The sequence below is a fragment of the Hakea prostrata genome, chromosome 1 (assembly GCF_041222555.1).
Source record: "Hakea prostrata isolate BN-2017 chromosome 1, UWA_Hpros_2, whole genome shotgun sequence".
Classification (NCBI taxonomy): domain Eukaryota; kingdom Viridiplantae; phylum Streptophyta; class Magnoliopsida; order Proteales; family Proteaceae; genus Hakea; species Hakea prostrata.
This window is the reverse complement of record NC_142600.1, coordinates 76904082-76921255: the sequence shown is the minus strand read 5'-3', so window position 1 is coordinate 76921255 and position 17174 is coordinate 76904082. Positions and strand designations below refer to the sequence as shown.

General features: G+C 35.6%; 1 protein-coding gene across 1 annotated transcript; it reads right to left on the bottom strand.

Annotated features, from left to right (window-relative positions):
- Positions 1-34: 34 nt before the first annotated feature.
- Positions 35-15350, bottom strand: LOC149030203 (lysophospholipid acyltransferase LPEAT2-like). Its single transcript, XM_089142525.1, has 14 exons — positions 14701-15350; positions 13350-13530; positions 13173-13232; positions 10609-10772; positions 10454-10517; positions 9363-9431; positions 8504-8599; positions 6463-6498; positions 4377-4447; positions 3173-3239; positions 1104-1154; positions 706-816; positions 591-638; positions 35-504 (listed from the first exon to the last, which is right to left on the bottom strand). Exons 1-14 carry the CDS (start codon positions 15168-15170, stop codon positions 361-363), a joined length of 1632 nt encoding a protein of 543 aa, XP_088998651.1. The 5' UTR covers positions 15171-15350; the 3' UTR covers positions 35-360.
- Positions 15351-17174: the final 1824 nt, after the last annotated feature.

Sequence of the window (17174 nt, the reverse complement as noted above, 5' to 3'; positions counted from 1 at the left end):
TCTTTTTTATGTAAATAATATAATATTATTAATATGGAAATCCAAATTTCCGCATGCTGTCTTTTCACAAGCGTTTACATAAAAAAAGAAATTGACGTATACATCGTGTGATAAATTTCCTTTCTAAACATAAACAGAAAAAAGGAACAAAAAGAAAAGAAAAAGAAAAAAAGGTTTCACAATAGAAGCTCCAATCTGGTTATTGCCTGAGAGAATTCCATGGAGCATCTTTGATCTAGTAGCCTGCAAAACGGAACAACCCCATTCTAGCCCCCAAGGTAATAAAAGAAATGGAGGCAGAAGGGGTGTATGCAACAATCACCATCAATCACTTAACCAAACTAACGGTCACAAAAACCTTTATCTTGACAATAAGCCCTGGATTGCCGAAACATGACTAAAAAGGGCAATCAGCAGCGGGTGTTTTCTTAAGCTGGTCATGAAATCCTCTTTGCTGACCCTTCCATCGCCGTCGGTGTCGAATATGTTGAACAATTCTCCTTCCTGCCCATACAAATGGATCTTAAGATCGTAGTAATAAATGGAAACCCAGAACTCTGTTGAATTTAGTGTTTAAGTGGTTTACCAACCTCTTCTTCACTCAGAACTGGCATTGTCATCTTAAGGGAATCGTGCAACTGCGCGTAAAGTGAGATTAGTAGGAATTAATCCTTGAAAAGGGAAGGAAAGTACATATATACATACCTGTTGTTGTGATACATAATTGGATCCGTTGCCATCACATTCAGCAAATGCTAATTCACAGGCTTGCCAAAATAGTGGCGTCTTTAAGATATGCGCTGATCCAAAAAAGAACTGCAAGTATGCAGTCCTGTTGTCAAATGGCTTACCTAGGAATCCAACAATGGTATCTACACAGAAAACCGCTATTTGACCCAAAACAAAAAAAAAAACAAAAAAACAAAAAAAACCAGAAATTTGGATGACAAGCCTTCCAGGATTTGCTTTAGGGGTTGACAAAACTTTAAAACATAGAAAGTTCCATGTTTTGCGTGAGAGAATACATAATAGGAAATTAGGAACTTTAATAGGATCGTCCAAGAGAAACTAATATTGCGTGTGTGTTCATGTATCGAAGGTACCTGTCTAAAGGTAATGAATCCCTGCTTTTCCACGTCAAGATATCCAAAAATCTGGAAATAAGAAAACAATAAATGGAGAAGTATTAGCAAATTCTACAAGGAACATGATGTGATCAACAAAAGTCTCACAGAATGGACATGATTTCAAACTAAATCCTATAAATATTATATGATAAAAAAAAGAATCACAAAGAATGTACTAGTAAATTGGTCGACTCAATTGTAACACCAACACCTCTTAATGAAGAGGTCATGGGTTCGAGCCTTGTTGATAGCATTTGTAACCCCTATCCCTTATATTTAAAAGCTCCCTTTACCCACCAAAAAAAAAACTAAACTTCCACGCGTATGACGGGAAAAATAGCAATAGGGAGGGGAGCAATATGACGGTGTATATATATATATATGGATGGGTGTATTATATATATATATATATATATATATATATATATAGAAGCATGATAATTAATTTCTATAAAAAAAATATGGTGATTAATTAGTTTTCAGATTTATGTACAAAATTAAAATTACTAATAGATCTCATAATACTTTGTCTATGAAATTTGGACATTTGGTAAAAGTTGTCAAAATTAGGTTAGACCAGCTCTTAACTAGATAAACCCATCCTAAGTCATACTTGCATGTGACCATTAGTTATAAGGTTGTTGGACGTATTATAAAGACAAATAATAATTTTGAACTATAATGTGAAATAGTGAATACAAGTGAAATAAAATGAACACAAAGAAATGCTTATAATTGTGATGTCTTATCAGAAATGCTAATCATGTGTGACATTTTAAAAGTACTTCATTTCTTTTTAACCAAGATCTAATGGAATTTGCCAAAGCAGTGTACCATTGTGAAAATTTAAGAGACATTTTAGGGTGTTCTCCCAATTTGATATAGTTTTCAGTTGTTTGTTTTTTTCCAATTATCTTGGGGCGTCTAAAATCCCCCCCTTTTAGAAATATAATATGCATGATTGAAGATAATAAATAATCATACAAAATCTGCATGGATAATTCGAATATTTGTGACTATTGTCTCTGTATTCTATACATTCACTTGTAGTTGAATACAATGATTTTCAATTTATCTTTTCTTGAAGAATAAGTTTGATATAATGAAAGTAATTGAAATGCCACTAACTCATAAGAAAAAATTCTTAGATAAATTCTTATTTCTAATTTCATAACAATTTGAACTAAATTAGACTATTTATTTTTGAGTTGAATGATTATCCAAAATTTTCTATTACAAATTTTTATATATTTCAGTATTACATATTAGGTAGTTTTGACATATGCTTTTTTATTATGAACTACATTTTTAAAGTATTATTATATTATAATTATAATTAGTTAAATAAAGATGCAATTGTAGAGTAAAGTTGTATCGGAATTGTTGTGGTATTAGGTTCATCTGATAAGAGGACTTTTTAGTGTTCATTGATACTTAATTTTTGTTAAAAAATTAGATATTTGTCTTTTCTTTTCCATAGTAGTATGCAAATAATTTATTTATCTTCTATAATTAAGAGGAGGGGGGAGAAAATAACTACTTAGCTAAATTAAACACATTAATAAGAAATTAAAATAAAAATTAGATATTACAAAAACTAATTAATATAAAAGATAGAAAATGTTTTTCAAATAATTATGTAAAATGGGGTTGCAATTAATTATTACATTATGAAACAAAATTATAGTTTTGGGCAATGTGCAATCCAATTCATGACTTCGATTACTCAGCTTTATTTTTTTATGCAATTCAATTCTTTGAAGTGCGTGCTTGAGTATTGTTTATTGATGTGCTAAAACCAAGACTCACTTCAGAATTGTTTGGTGACATGTGAAAAGCTTCTTACGTTTTTTAGAACCATAGTGAGTGGTACCAGTTCATTTTTCTTAAAAGAAGTTCCGTGCACACATGTATCTCTACATGTACTGGTATAAAATCTCCCACACATCGCATTCCCATAATAATAAAAGAGTGAAAAAGTAGTAAACATTCACAGATGATAGATAATCTTGAGGAAGAGATGAACAACTTTTCAAGGAACTGACCTTCTCAGAATGAGGACTTGCTCTTAACCTCTGAACCCTCAAAAAGTCATGGATTTTGACACGCCCACTGTGAATAGGGCGACACAAGTCAATATGAGAAACCTTATAAATTGAATGATGAAAATGAGCATGTCATGCCACAATACTGGAGATTTTTCCAGCAACATTCAGTGCACACATAAACCTAAGCAGCTTGCCTGTTGCCAGTGACCAGAGTTCACCCAGGAATGTGAAATTTTTAGGCTGGTTAATCCTAAAACCATCCTAAAAGTTAGTCAATTATAACTAACTGGATGAGTGGTGGTTAACAAAATAAACCTAACTGGATTGCCTCAAAGTCATTGACAATCTAGCACCAAGTTAGCACTTGTACACACATATGGAGGCACAAAAGGGAAAAGAGCTTGAAGCTCAACAGTATACAGAGAAGGTGAGGTAGACCTAATTTACTTCACCAGTGTCAAGGAATTGCTAGTCCGAGGCCACAAAGACATGGCTAAAGGTTATTGAACCCAACCCAAAACTAAAGATGTGGTTTGAATGTACAAAACTCAGCAAAACCGAAGTTCAGAAGAACAACTAGCAACTTGACCAGGTTGATCCAGGAATTGCAATTTGTAATGATTCTTCTTCCAGATCATGATCAAGTATAAAAGCAATCCTAGCCAAACTTGAACCATGGAAGATGGAGCATAGACTAAACCATGATTCTTCTCACCCCCTACTTCCTCTCCTTCAACCCTACCCCTCCACCAAGTGCCAGCAAAATTAGCCCAAACCATGTCCCTACTTCTGTTGCTGTTGACAAGATTGATTATGGTATTTGCAGCCATGAATGGACAGAGACAAATCATTATGATTCAAAACCTCTATAAGAATCAGAAGATGCATGGCACTGCAACCCTCAAATGAAGTGATAGTAAAACCTACGGCATTTGCCACTTTGGTTGGAAATAGAAAAGTGAGTTTATGTTAAATGGTGTTGGTATAAAGCGCCTATACCACTACATGTGGCTCCTTACAACCCAGATGATAGCTGATACAGAATAATAAATGCAGTTCAGAAGTCACATTACCAACTACCAAAAGAAAAGACAATAAATCCACAATAACTACATATCAATGTTCCAACATGTAGAGACATTCACTCGATGGAACATAATTTATTTATATATTTTTTTGAGATAGATAATTAAGACATTACCTAGAGTCTGGATTCATGGAAAGGAACTTATCCAGAAAATCCATAGCTTGTAATGTGCTCACATTAAATGACTGTAAGAACAACAAGAAATTAGAGTCAGTTTTTCTTTGATCTTTTCAGCATAATTAAGCATAACAAGAATATAAATAATAAGAAGACCAAAAAAGTGTCGATGCTATCTCAATCTGAACATGTACCTGACAATAGGAAAACCTTTTTCTCTTTTCACAGAATCAAACAACTACCACAAATCAATGGGGTGATGAAAACCTCAAAATCAAGTGTTCCCTTGTCCAAGTGAAATAAAATATTTTTGTTTAATGCATCATAAGGACTCCACTTCAATAGGGGCGGAGCTTGGTGCAATGGCTGGTGGACCACAATTTTAGCATGAGGTCAGGGTGTTGAAACCAACTCCCAGCAAAAATTGGGGGAATGCTGCGTAGGAAAATGCCCACCCCCAACCCTGGGACTCTACTTCCTTCAGCACTGGGTTTGCCTTTATGATTGAATACTACTCTGGTTATGACTTGGGTGTTGGTGCATTTGCATCTCCTTGGGATATTAAAAAATTACTCTAGGACCCTCCTGATTTTGCAGTACTTAATATGAAGACGATTTTATTAATGCAATTGAAAAGCCAGTACGTTAAAAAATAAAAAATAAATAAAAATACTCTTTATCTATACTACACAACAACTCAGCGTTATTTCAACTAAATGTGGTTGGCTACATGGACCTTTGCCCTCCAATCAGTTCTTCTCAAGGTCATAATTGAAATTGATACGAGGACCACAAAGCTTTTCTCACTACTTCTAAGGTATCTTAGGCTTGCTCTGGCTCTTTTAGTTCCTCCGATCTGAATCAAATCACTCCTCCAAAGGCCACTGTTGAACATGGCCATGGCACCTAAAACTGCTTTCTCCAAAGTTATCATGTGTCAGAGCAACCTCCAAATCAGCTTTATTATGATCGTTACTTCCATCTATACTCTATGAACAATACATCCTCCCCTTTCTAGGTGTCTAAGGGCTCTAAACCATTTTCAAGGTTAAATCATAAAATGGAAATCTGAAAGGAAGTAATAAATGGCTAATCGACATGGTAGGCTAGTAATGTTTCATCACTTGCCAACTGTCTACTGATGGCCCAAAGGAAATGGTGGGAGGAAATCTCAGTACCCAAGACAAATGAAATACTAAGTTAAAAAAAGCCATCTTCATAAGAGTGTGTGTATTTTTTTGGTTTCGCGGTGAGTGGGTGACGGAGTGATTGACTGTTCCTTCATCCTTTACGTGAGTTTCTAGGTATGTGTGTGTGCATTGTAGGCATGTTTTTGGGTATGTGTTGTCTATTCTTTAAGGCAGAGTGAATAAATTCCTAGAACCTGATTCATCATGTTAGGAACCTGTGAATCGAATACGAAAACTAATGAGATTTAATCACTAGAATAAGAGAACAAACACAATGACGATAATCTCGTTACACTGGTGCCAGTCACCCCAAAGCAAATGCAGTCCTTCAGCCAAAGGCTGCCTAAAATCACTACTCATATAACAATTGATATCCTCTCCTCTCAATTCCCCTCTATTTGTAACCCACCAAGTGTTAGTTATGGTAACTCTTTCCCACTCTCTTTCCTCCACTTGTCATCATCCATGGCCCCAAGACATTCAAAAAAAAACAAAAAAAAATTCCTTGAACCTGTCTCAAACTCATCCAAATTGTAGGTTGGAACATTGTAGAACATATTTAGCACTTCCCATTTGCTCTCTGTTTTTCAAGTTAGATTATACAGAAACAAATTATCAAGTGCCATTTGGGATGAGATATCCTACAATACAACTAAAACCACTAACTTTCATAATGAAGGGAAGACTTTCATTCATAAGATCAGGAAAATAAGATTATCCCAGATTTCCATCATCTGTACCATTTTTGCTAAAAGGCTATCATTAAACACTAGAACAGTTTTTACTGCAAAAGAAATATGCATTCAAAAGAAACAACCTTGAATGCATTAAACTGTATCAAAAGGAACTATTGGACATCAAAGGTATTTGAAATTAAAACACATAGTTTTGACCTTAGATATTTCCACCATATAAGTTGAAGCTTTCTCCTGCAAAGTGAACAACAATAATGAGTACACACTCAAAGTAAAATAAGGGACAGAGTTTATAGTTGAAATTTTGAATAATACAGTGAGATAAGGTGGAATAGAATACGTGAATTCTATCAGTTCAAAGCTGAAGTAATCCAAAGTTCAAGGATACAGAACTTAGCCCAACCAGATCATTTGTTCCAACTTGCACAATGATACTGCGGGTCCAAGGGCATTCTACTGCCCTACACTGAGGATCTTGCAGCAAGGACGTTGCTAATAGTTAGTTTGTGTGTAGAAGAGATGGTGAGGGAAAGATGCTTCTCACAACTAAACTAGAGCCTATTGAAATCATAGCCTCAATACCAAGTGGTCAAATGACTTCAACGAATATCATTTCTTAAATACCAGCACTGACTGTGTAGAAGAGATGGTAAGTTTGTGTTTCTCTAAGGTTAGGTTAGACCTATGGTTTTGTTTGCAAAGACCAACAATCCAACCTATTCCATCTATCTACTTTGATAGATTCACTATTACCAGCACTGACTGGGAAAAAGGTGTTGTTAGGAACGTAGTTCTAAATCTCATCTTGACTCAGTGTCTTGACCAGGTAAAGACCACAAAGATATTTTTTGTAAGTTTGTGTTTCTCCTTTTTTTGTTTTTTATATTTTCCCTCTCAAGACTGAAGTTTCAGCGAGAAATGCCTGTAGTTGGCTCCAGAACCTTTTACCAAAGCTTGTTTTGGGCTTAATAAACTTACTTAAGTTGTAAAACGATAAAGAATAATAAATAAATAAAATAAGGAAATTTCAAGTCTTGGATTTGCAACCACTTAGTTGGTTAAGATTATGGTTGTTGCTTTCTTGTTGGCACTAGAGGTTGAACCCTGAAGGAAAACTTGCTTACCAGTTACCTCTACACCTAATTTGATTCCTAGGCAACATAACCATGCATTAAATATATGAAGACACTTAATTATTTAACAATTAGTTAAAAACTTTAAAGTTTCTACTACAGATTACAGAATACAATAAAGTGTTCAGAATACATCTTACACAGACATCCAACCCAAGTATGGTGAACAGTACATAAGTCATAAACACGTTACTACCCTAGTCTTCCATGTCTCAACTCCCAACAATATAATACTAGTAGCATGTGATGCGGCAACACCCAGTAGTGCACTCCAGATGTATTGAGTGATGAAGCCTAAAAGTGAAGTACCAAGGTTTCCCCCCCTCTCCTGTCAACTGACTTTAAGAATTTGAAGTCTGGCTCAAGTTGGTGCTCTTTCATAAATAGTGAATGCAGTCGTTTTTCAAAACTTGGTGAGACTGTACAAAGTGCAAAAATCACGCCCAAATTTTAGTTGAGTTATTTGAATTTGTGATTTTTTTAATGATTCAGATATGAATTTGTCTCAGGATTCTCAATCTTTTCAATTCTTGCCAAGATTTCAGCAAGTTCTTGAACAACAGTTGGGAATAGCTACCACTATCTAGAATACTAGGGGTGACACTGCAAGATAGCTACTTGAATTGTTCATTCTTGGTGGCAGTAACAGACTTGATAAATATATTACCAGAAAGAGCATACACAAGTAATAGAATCCATTCAGGTTCAGTAAAGCATCTTTTTTAATCAGCTTCACTTTGTAGACCTGACCCACCAGTAGAAAACCAGCAGATAATGGCACAGTCAACCAGAAAAATAAGTAGGAAGTTTAAGAACGCTTAGTTGACGAGTTCTTGAGTGTAAAACCAAAAGTGATTGCCCAATGAGTCGATGACAATCCAGATAGGACCTGTGTCATCCAAATAAGAAAGGTAGGTCTCATTCAAGAGAGCACATTACTGTAAGGTTGTGGGATATCAAATATACATAAATCATTCTGCAGCCAAAATTTGGTTGAGAGTGACAATCAGTTTATTATATGGTTCAATCATCAATACCACCCAAAAAAAAAACCAAGCAAGACATTATTCAGAAGGCATGAAATAAATATCAAGGATATTCCTTACCTGTTTTGAATTTAAAGCTTCTGTTACAAGCAATGAGTCCAAATAAGAATGAGATGTTTGTATAACATTGAGCGCACTTGCCATAACGTAGCTGGTCTGCATAATTTTCATCAAAAGTATTGAGTCAGCTGGTTAACTAGAAGAAATGTGTTAAGATGGAGAATTATCTGCAAGTGGTGAAGATTCAACGAAAAGGGAAAATAACAGAGGAGATAATTGATTAATGCTGAAGGATGGAAACATCAAACAATATTAGGCTGCCTGATGGCAATGCACTGTTGAAATTCAAGCTTCATAACCACAATCAAGAGGACAAATCTATGAGCTTGCTAGGATGACTAGCCACGCATATATTTTTCAAAGCCAAATCCAAAAGTAACAGGGTAGATAGAACACATCATAGGAAAGGATGCCACTTGAAAATTAACTTCGAAAAAGATGCAGATAAGGACAAGATTCCGATAAGATGTATCTTTTTACATTAACGAAGAGTGTAAGCGAGAGTAAGTAGTAAAATATTTAAACGAAAGGAAAAATGCGGTTGTTTTAGAAAGGAAAATATCAACATGTTATCTATAGGAAACAAAACATATATTGTAGTTGGTAAAATTAAAATCATAATAATAGAGGATGAACAAACTTTTTCAAAAAACATTCAAGGTGGGGAGATAACACATTAATTGAAATAAACGATAAATTGACTGTATTGAAGCTATTCTCCAAAAACTTTGACTTTCTTAGTTGACTGTAATCCAACTCAAAGTTCACCCAATTTCCCAGGTTCATAATAGAAGTGATTGTGTTTGTATCAAACTGGCAGTGCTCAATTAAGTACGGATAAGAATCAGCATGAACTCACCCTATTAGCAAATTGGGCGGCACTATCTTTTTGGTTCTCAAGAGGCAAAACAATGGGAAGGTATTCAATCTGTCAAATCCAGAATAAGATCATTAAATTGAAAACTATATACAAATATACAAGATTATTTTGCAAGAAATCCACCAAGCAACGAGTCAGTATATATATACCACAGACAATGTCATTGAATGTAAATGCGGAAATGGCATCCACTGAAAAAACATATGAAGAAATGATTGTCTCCATTGACAATAATATTAACCTAGAAACTAGTCACATTTCAAAATCCAGTTGCAAATAATAAAAAACCGAACTTTTATCTGAGATAAGCAATGCAGGCATTATATCAATATGTCTGCAACAATTCCTATCAAGTGAAGGCAGCTTGAGTCACTAATAGATATCAACGAAGTGACAAGTACAATGCAGAAAAATCCGTTGTTCCAAATTCAAAAGTTCAGCAAATACATTAGAAATGCAGCTGAGAGTATTAAACTGCAAAGTTTTTCTGGTATTAAGGTCACCTGAAAAGATCCTTGGATATAGTTACTTGGATATAGTTACTTGGCAAAAGCAAACTGCAAAGGGTTCAACATTAGTTGTACAAATTGCAAAACTGCAATGAGAATTAATTGTTTTACAAATTAGGATGGAATTTCTTAAGCTTATTTAGGTGCTTCCAGAAGCTTAATACGTCTTGCAGGATATGAAAAAAGGGACCAGTATAAATCTACAAGCATGATAATTGAGGTAGCCTCTTTGCTAGATTTGGCTGACCTCTGAGAGAGAGATAATGATTCAGCAAAATATATGCTCTGGCAATTAAATGAAAAATACAAATGAATTAATCTGCAAAAGCAATATACTACCATAACATACAAGAGATTAGATGGAAAGATTACATGTCCATTATTCATTTTATTTAAAATATCTGATGCTTTACTCTATTAAAGAATGAGAAGAAGAGAAAAGGAAGTACTGAAAAAAAAAAAATCAAATCAAAATTCAACTTATCAGAACAGAAAAAGCGGAAGGCAATATTGATATCTAAAAGGGAGAATAGAAAAAGTGTAGATGCATAGAATAATTACCTCCATGAAATTATGGAATTGGGTGAACATTCTGAACATGCTCATTGCCAAAGAAATATTCCCCCTACAATTAATGGAATAAGGAAAAATGCAAACTTGATGAGTTAAAATTTAACAATCATCAAAGAAATTTCCACACAAGCCAAAAGCCATACCAAGACTGATCAAAGTGCACATGTGGATAACGAACAACTACTGGCTGGATTGGGTAACCCGGAATAAAGGCACCAAGTTGGAAGGCAATAAGGACCCTCCCGTTAGTTGTGGTTCCCTCAGGAAACAATAGAACTCGAGGAAAGTCATTGCACGAAGCTTTTCTCTGTTTTCAGATCCTTCAAAGTACATTTCTGTATCAAATGGCTTATAAATAGATACAACTTATTCCTTTGAATTTCATTTAATGAAGTATTTACCAGAAACTGAAAACAAATCAAAGGTAGAATAGCAATGATGGCAACTAGGAAAGCACATCATGATAGTTAAATTACAACAAAATGAAGATTGTGTAACTTCATTTCAAAGAAGATAAAGAATAGGAATATGTGAATCTTCGGTATGTAAGAACAGTAAATGCAACACAGAAAAAGCTTATCTCAACCATTTGTGGTCCAAAGCAACTGACACCCCCCGCCCCCGGCCACAAGAGGGGGTGTGTGTGGTTGGGGTGGTGGTGTAAGGAAATAATATGCAATGATGGGCATAACAAAATAAAAAGCTGGGGAAAGTGACACTAGCCAAAAACCACAAAATTTCTTCAACCCACGATGTTCTACTAAATGAATAACTCGGGAATCACATAATATTAATTATTAAGGTACTACAGTAGCCTCCTAAAGCTCTAATATTTCAACTGTTAAGTTATTCTCAAGCCAGCCAAAAGTGTTGATTCATGAGACACAGCAAAATGGGGTTGATAGAATACATTCCAAGAAGTAGGGAAAAAATGAGGGCATACAAGATTGACACAAACTCTAGGGTAGACCCTTCTTAGCTATAAACTGTTTCTCAACTGCCCAATATTCTGCTCTAGGTTCCAAATAGGTTTGAACACAATAATAGCATAAGAACAACCAAGTTTAACTCAATGGGATCAACCACATCAATCGTTGATCTATTTGAGGCCATACTTGGAGCAAGGCCTAAGTGATGAGGACATCAGAGAGCAGTTCCGAGTTTACCGGCGATGCCGACGTAGAGATTCTCCCACGACAACATCTATGTGGATGGATGAAGAGTTCGGAGGTTATCAGATTGCTAGGATTCTATGGTTCGATGAGAAGCACTGCTCATAGGCAATTTGTCATTTTATTTTCCTTAATCTTAGTGGGTTGGGTAGTAGTTTGTTATTGAAATATTTTAATTTCATGTTTGAGTCTTTATTGACTGGGCCTTGAGTCTATTTTGGCCCAATTTTGAATTCTTTTGGGTTTGGGTTATATTTACTACTTAAATTGGGGTTATTTTGAGAATTAAACATGTATGGTTGTGCGGGATCAATTTTTTTATTTAAAACTTGTATGGAATTCGTTTTTGGCAATGAATGAATAAATGCAAAAATTAAAAGATTCCTCTCTTGTGCGACTCTCTTTCTTGGCGTGGATTTCTAGTAAGTTTTTCTTCTCCTCTTCTACTACCTTTCCTCTCTTACGTGGATCAGTTTCCTCTCTTCTTCTTTTCTTTTCTCTGTATAATTGTTCTTATCTCTCTTTCTTTTTTCTTTCTATCGGTTTTTTCTAACCCTCTTCTCTCAGTTTTCTTTTTTTCCTTTTTTCTCCCTTCTTCTTCTTTCCCTGCTGTCCGTCAGAATTGTCTTTCTTCTCTGTCATACCTTTCTTTTTTTTATTTCTTCTTTTCTTTCTCTCCTTCTCTTTTATCACCTCTAATACAACAGTCTTGTTGTGGTTCTCCATTCTAACCCTATTCTCCTTTCCTAGGATTCACCATTACTTCAAAATATTTTTTTCTTTCTCTTATTTTTGTTCCGAGATGTTTTCTAACCCCTATTTTAGCAGGTAACATTATCTCTCCCTAAATATTTCTCATTTATTCTTTGGCAGTAGTTTATTTTAAAACAAAACTTCCTAAGACTCCCTGTACATTGTTAATTGTTGAATTCCTTGTTAGAAATCTGATATTGATTAGGACAACTCTATTTTCTTTAAGTTTCTTAATCCCCTTGCATTCAATTTAGTGTTACGGTGCTAAGATCCCCATCCCCTTCTTTCCCTATTGATTCTTATTTAGTTGTGCTTATCAATTAGGACTTATTGTGTTTCTTTCTCTACATTACCTGTCTTTTGATGCATGATTAATCAGAATTTAAGTGCTGCAATTCATTTTCTTTATTATCTGTCAAGAATAGGTGTTTCATTTTAAGAGTCTAGTAACCCACTTTGTAGGTCCCCTATTTCTAGGGTTTCTCCTACATCACTAAGCTAAGCATCAATCACTTGCAGGAGCAAGGCCATAAAGGAATAGAAAAAGACTCTGAATGGCCTCAACTGTTCAGCAAACTTGATCCACAGTGGAAGGACCAATGTCCAATAAGCCAATGGAATTTATCATGCTGTGTACAGGAGTAGAGTTTCAGTAGGAAATTTATATACAATATAGGATAAAAAGAATACTTTATTCTGCTACAGGAGTACATGAACAGAAAAAACAACTGCAACTACTGAAATACCAGTCAATGCTACATATAAGATTGGAACCTTCCTACCTTTATTTCACTAACAGCATTCGACCTTGATGATGCTGCAAACCTATTAACATAAATAACCTAAGAACATATAACAAAGATGCAAGCACCAACCAGGGGTTAGTTACATCATAAAGCTAGCCATCATGTTTAGAAAAGCTAATAATATACCATGCACCTCTGGAAGCAAGACATTACCTGCATTGCTCGGATGATTGTTCCAACAAAGGGCATTGTATCATGCGACTCAGAAGAAACAATAGTTGGACATAGTTCATAGAAAAAGAAAATAGGATCTATGTATGATACATGATTAGATACAACAATAGGAGCTGTCTCCCTTGGTGCAGGCCTTCCTATTCGCTTAATCCAGTGATATCTGTAACCCCCAACCCCTCCCCAACCCAAAAGAAAAAAAGGAGAGGAGAAAAGGTGAATGAAGAGGAATTGAAATACTCATACAGAATTTGAATGAAATGCAGGATAAAGATAAAGAAACATGATGATGTCAGGCTGCATCAACATTCTGTCTAGGAGTGGCCTACAGCACTCTCACGAGTCTTTCTCTCTTCTCCCCACATGAAAACACCCTCTGTCCCTTTACTTTGAGGAGAGATATAGACTTGTGTGAGTGTTATTAGAGGCCACTCTCAGACATAAATCTGTTTAAGATATTCCTTTTAATGAAGCTAATACTTTCTTGCTCTTCATCAGGTAACAGTAGCTTAAATATATGCGAAAAAGAATGTTGTCTGGTCACACAAATTTCTCTCAAGTAACCAACCCAACCCCGGTAGAAAATGAAAAATCTTCTCAGGTCATGCCTCTGCGTGCCCTTCATTGCCCCCTGGCTGGTGCAGGGCCACACGACCAAACAGCATTCTTACATATATATAGTTCCCATATATAAGGTCTATTCCTTTTCACAGCATATTTGCAAAGATTACTTTGTTTTAGGAATGGAAAGGAATTTTTAGAAAGATTACTTTGTTTTGGGGGATGGAAAGGAATAAAAAGAGAGGAAGACACAACGCCATTTATATACTTACACTATATATTTTCCCCTTTAAAGCAAACACCCCTCCTTTCCCCTCTCAAACCCCCCCCCCCCTTTCCACCTCCTCACCCAGAAAAAATGGTCTAGACATTAAAATAAACTAAATTGATGAGTCTAAGCAGCACTTTGCAAACCATTATGTTAAATTAATGAACCATTATGTCCAACTTCATCAGGTTCTCGAGGATTAAGCATGCTTTTAGATCACCAAATCAAGTTCACCTTTAAAACAATTGAAATCGGGGAGGACTCCTACTCTTAAGTTAGGAAACCGAGTGTAGCGAGGAATACGATGCCAACGCGCATAACTCTGGCCTCTCCGGAGCAAAATCGTTTCTCTTAAAACTAAGAATACCAGAACTCTGGCATTTGCAGAAGCAAGTTTGTTTTCAGGAAAGAAAAGGACGTGAATGTATATGTACAATACAAGATAGATTAACAAACTAGTTTAAGAGAAAGCAGAGCTAAAGAGAGAGAGGCACGGAAGCTTACCCGAAGGAGAAGAGAATGGAACGAGAACAGATGCGAGTGATCCACATGATCCTACACCTCCACTTGGGCATGGGACTCTGCTTATCCTTCCAACCCAGTAAAGCACATCTGGTGGCGATGTATCCCACCGCAAGGCTCAGCCCAAACAAGATAAGCCGAACAATCACTATCGGAATGCACACCAAAATCTTCAGCCATTCGTATAAACCTTTTATTTTAGGGGTGTTGTTCCGAAACGGATCGATCGTCGATGACGGAGGTTCGGTGAAGCTTCCGGCGCCGATAAAATCGAATGGATTTTGATCCTCAATGTCTTTCAACTGTTCACCATTGCCGGCATGGCTTTTACTCGTAGTCAAGCTTTGAATAGTGGCTCCATCGCAGCCGTTGATGTTGACTCTCACTTCGGCGGATGCATTTCTGGGAAGCTCTGAATCGAGAAGAGGAACTCTAAGACAATCTCCTGCCATGAATTCGGAAATTCTTTTGGCTTCGCCTCTTTCTCTTTCTCAGAGACGAAGGAAGAGAAAGAAAAGAAAAACGAAGAAGAAAGGCAAAGAATGTTATCTCAAGGTCAGCGCAGCTTTGTGTTTGGTAGAAACTAGAAACCCTGGAGTTGAGGAAGACAAAGATACGGACGTTGGTGAAACTTCAAAGTCCATCCCTCCCTCCCTCCCTACCCTACTGGGTTCATAATTGGAAAGTCCAAATTAATCTAACAACGAACGACAATTTAACACGTGTTTTTTAGACGAGGATTTTAGCCAATCGTTTGATGACAGCCTGGACGGCAACAATGACGGATCCGAAGTTGTAGGCAAGCATAAGCACTTCTAAACCGTTCGACAAGGTTGTTATTTATTGTGGTCCGCACACGTAGAGGTAGATTTTCCTCCTAAATTTGTGATAAAAAATAAATAAAAAATTATACTTTTATATATAAGTTTCGACCCTATAAATGTTAACCTGTAGATTTTTGTATATAAGTTAAATATAAAATAGGTCTTACTCCTAAATATGCGGTGAGAGACATAAGAAAAGCACAATCTGTTGGGAAAATATTCTCTACTGTATTGTGCATAAGTCTCTGTTGTGCACAACAATACACATATATACCAAATGATTGGCTGAAAAAACAAAGTAAATACAAGAATATTGAGGATTTTTAAAATTTAAAATTAAGCTTTTAATCCCAGCCAATCATTTAGTACAAAAATGTAATGATGTACACAACAGAGAGATGTGCACAACAAAGGATTTTTTTCTCAATCTTTTATCCCTATTGATAGAAATCCACCCGTACATAGGTTTTGGCCCTATATATCCTCAAGATAACTTTTATCATATAATTTAAATATAAGATGAGGTTTAGCTCTTAATCCGGAAAGATTTCAAACTTTGACCTCTATGATGTGCTGGTATTTTGCCAACTAAGCAACTCCTCAAGATTTGTGAACATATATTATTAATATTTAAATAAAAAAATAATAATAAACAAAATCTCATATAAGAATATAAATTGTGCTTTTTTTATGTGATTTTGAGGGGTTGCTTAGTTGACAAAAGATCATTGCCTCATACTAATACTAAGGAAATTGTTTAACTTTATATTTTTGACATATTATAATATACGGTGAGGTTTTGCCCTTAGTACTTACTGATCAACCCTTCAACGGTGTAGACATATACTATATATATATATATATATATATATATATATATATTAAGCTTAAACCCCTTGTTTTTTTCTTTTCTTTTTCCTTTCTCCCATGGTTCCTATTCATGCATGTCAATTTTCCTTTTTCTCCCCTTTTGTAATGAGAATTTCTTTCAAAGACTTGAGAAGAACTCCTACTAGAGACTATTACAAATGCCACTCAGCCACGTCATGGATATGGCCCTCCATGTGTTCGTTGAGAAATAAAAGGACAACCCCTCAAAATTCAGGCTCCTTATGTGAAGCCCAGGTCCCAGCTCTAAGGCTTGGATGGGCTTTATTCAAATGACAAACTCCCAGTCAGTTGTTCGAAAGAAATAACAAAGCAAGTGTTACAGATAAGATGCATACGTGTAGACAAACACATGTATATGGTCGACTTCATAATCAGATTTTTACCCAGTTATATCATCGGGACATATCCCAATCAAATGTAACCAATATTCAAAACTCCATTCACGCTAAAACAAAGAAGGAAATGCCAGCATAAACTGTTTGGGTGCTCATTTGGGAGTCAATCCATCTTAGTTGGGAGTTGTGACTAGGGTCAGATATGAGACGCAACTACAAAATTTATTTTCGGTACTTGGGAGCTCTTTACGTATGTAGGAGACATGGATATTATACATGCTGTTAGTTAGGGTCAAATCTTATATGCTATCAGCAAAGGTCAAATCCTTCTTCATAAAGAAGTGTTGATCTTTTCAACTGAGTAACTCTGCATTGGCACTGAGAGATAAAGTTTATTTATTTTATT

What these genes read in the sequence shown, in the direction of transcription:
- LOC149030203 (XM_089142525.1), bottom strand. Translation starts at nt 15,170, where the DNA reads ATGGCAGGAGATTGTCTTAGAGTTCCTCTTCTCGATTCAGAGCTTCCC. An exon ending in CAATCATCCGAGCAATGCAG is followed by an intron (nt 13,233 to 13,349) that starts GTAATGTCTTGC and finishes ATATGTTCTTAG; the next exon opens with GTTATTTATGTTAATAGGTT. An exon ending in AATTCCATAATTTCATGGAG is followed by an intron (nt 9,432 to 10,453) that starts GTAATTATTCTA and finishes TGGATTTGACAG; the next exon opens with ATTGAATACCTTCCCATTGT.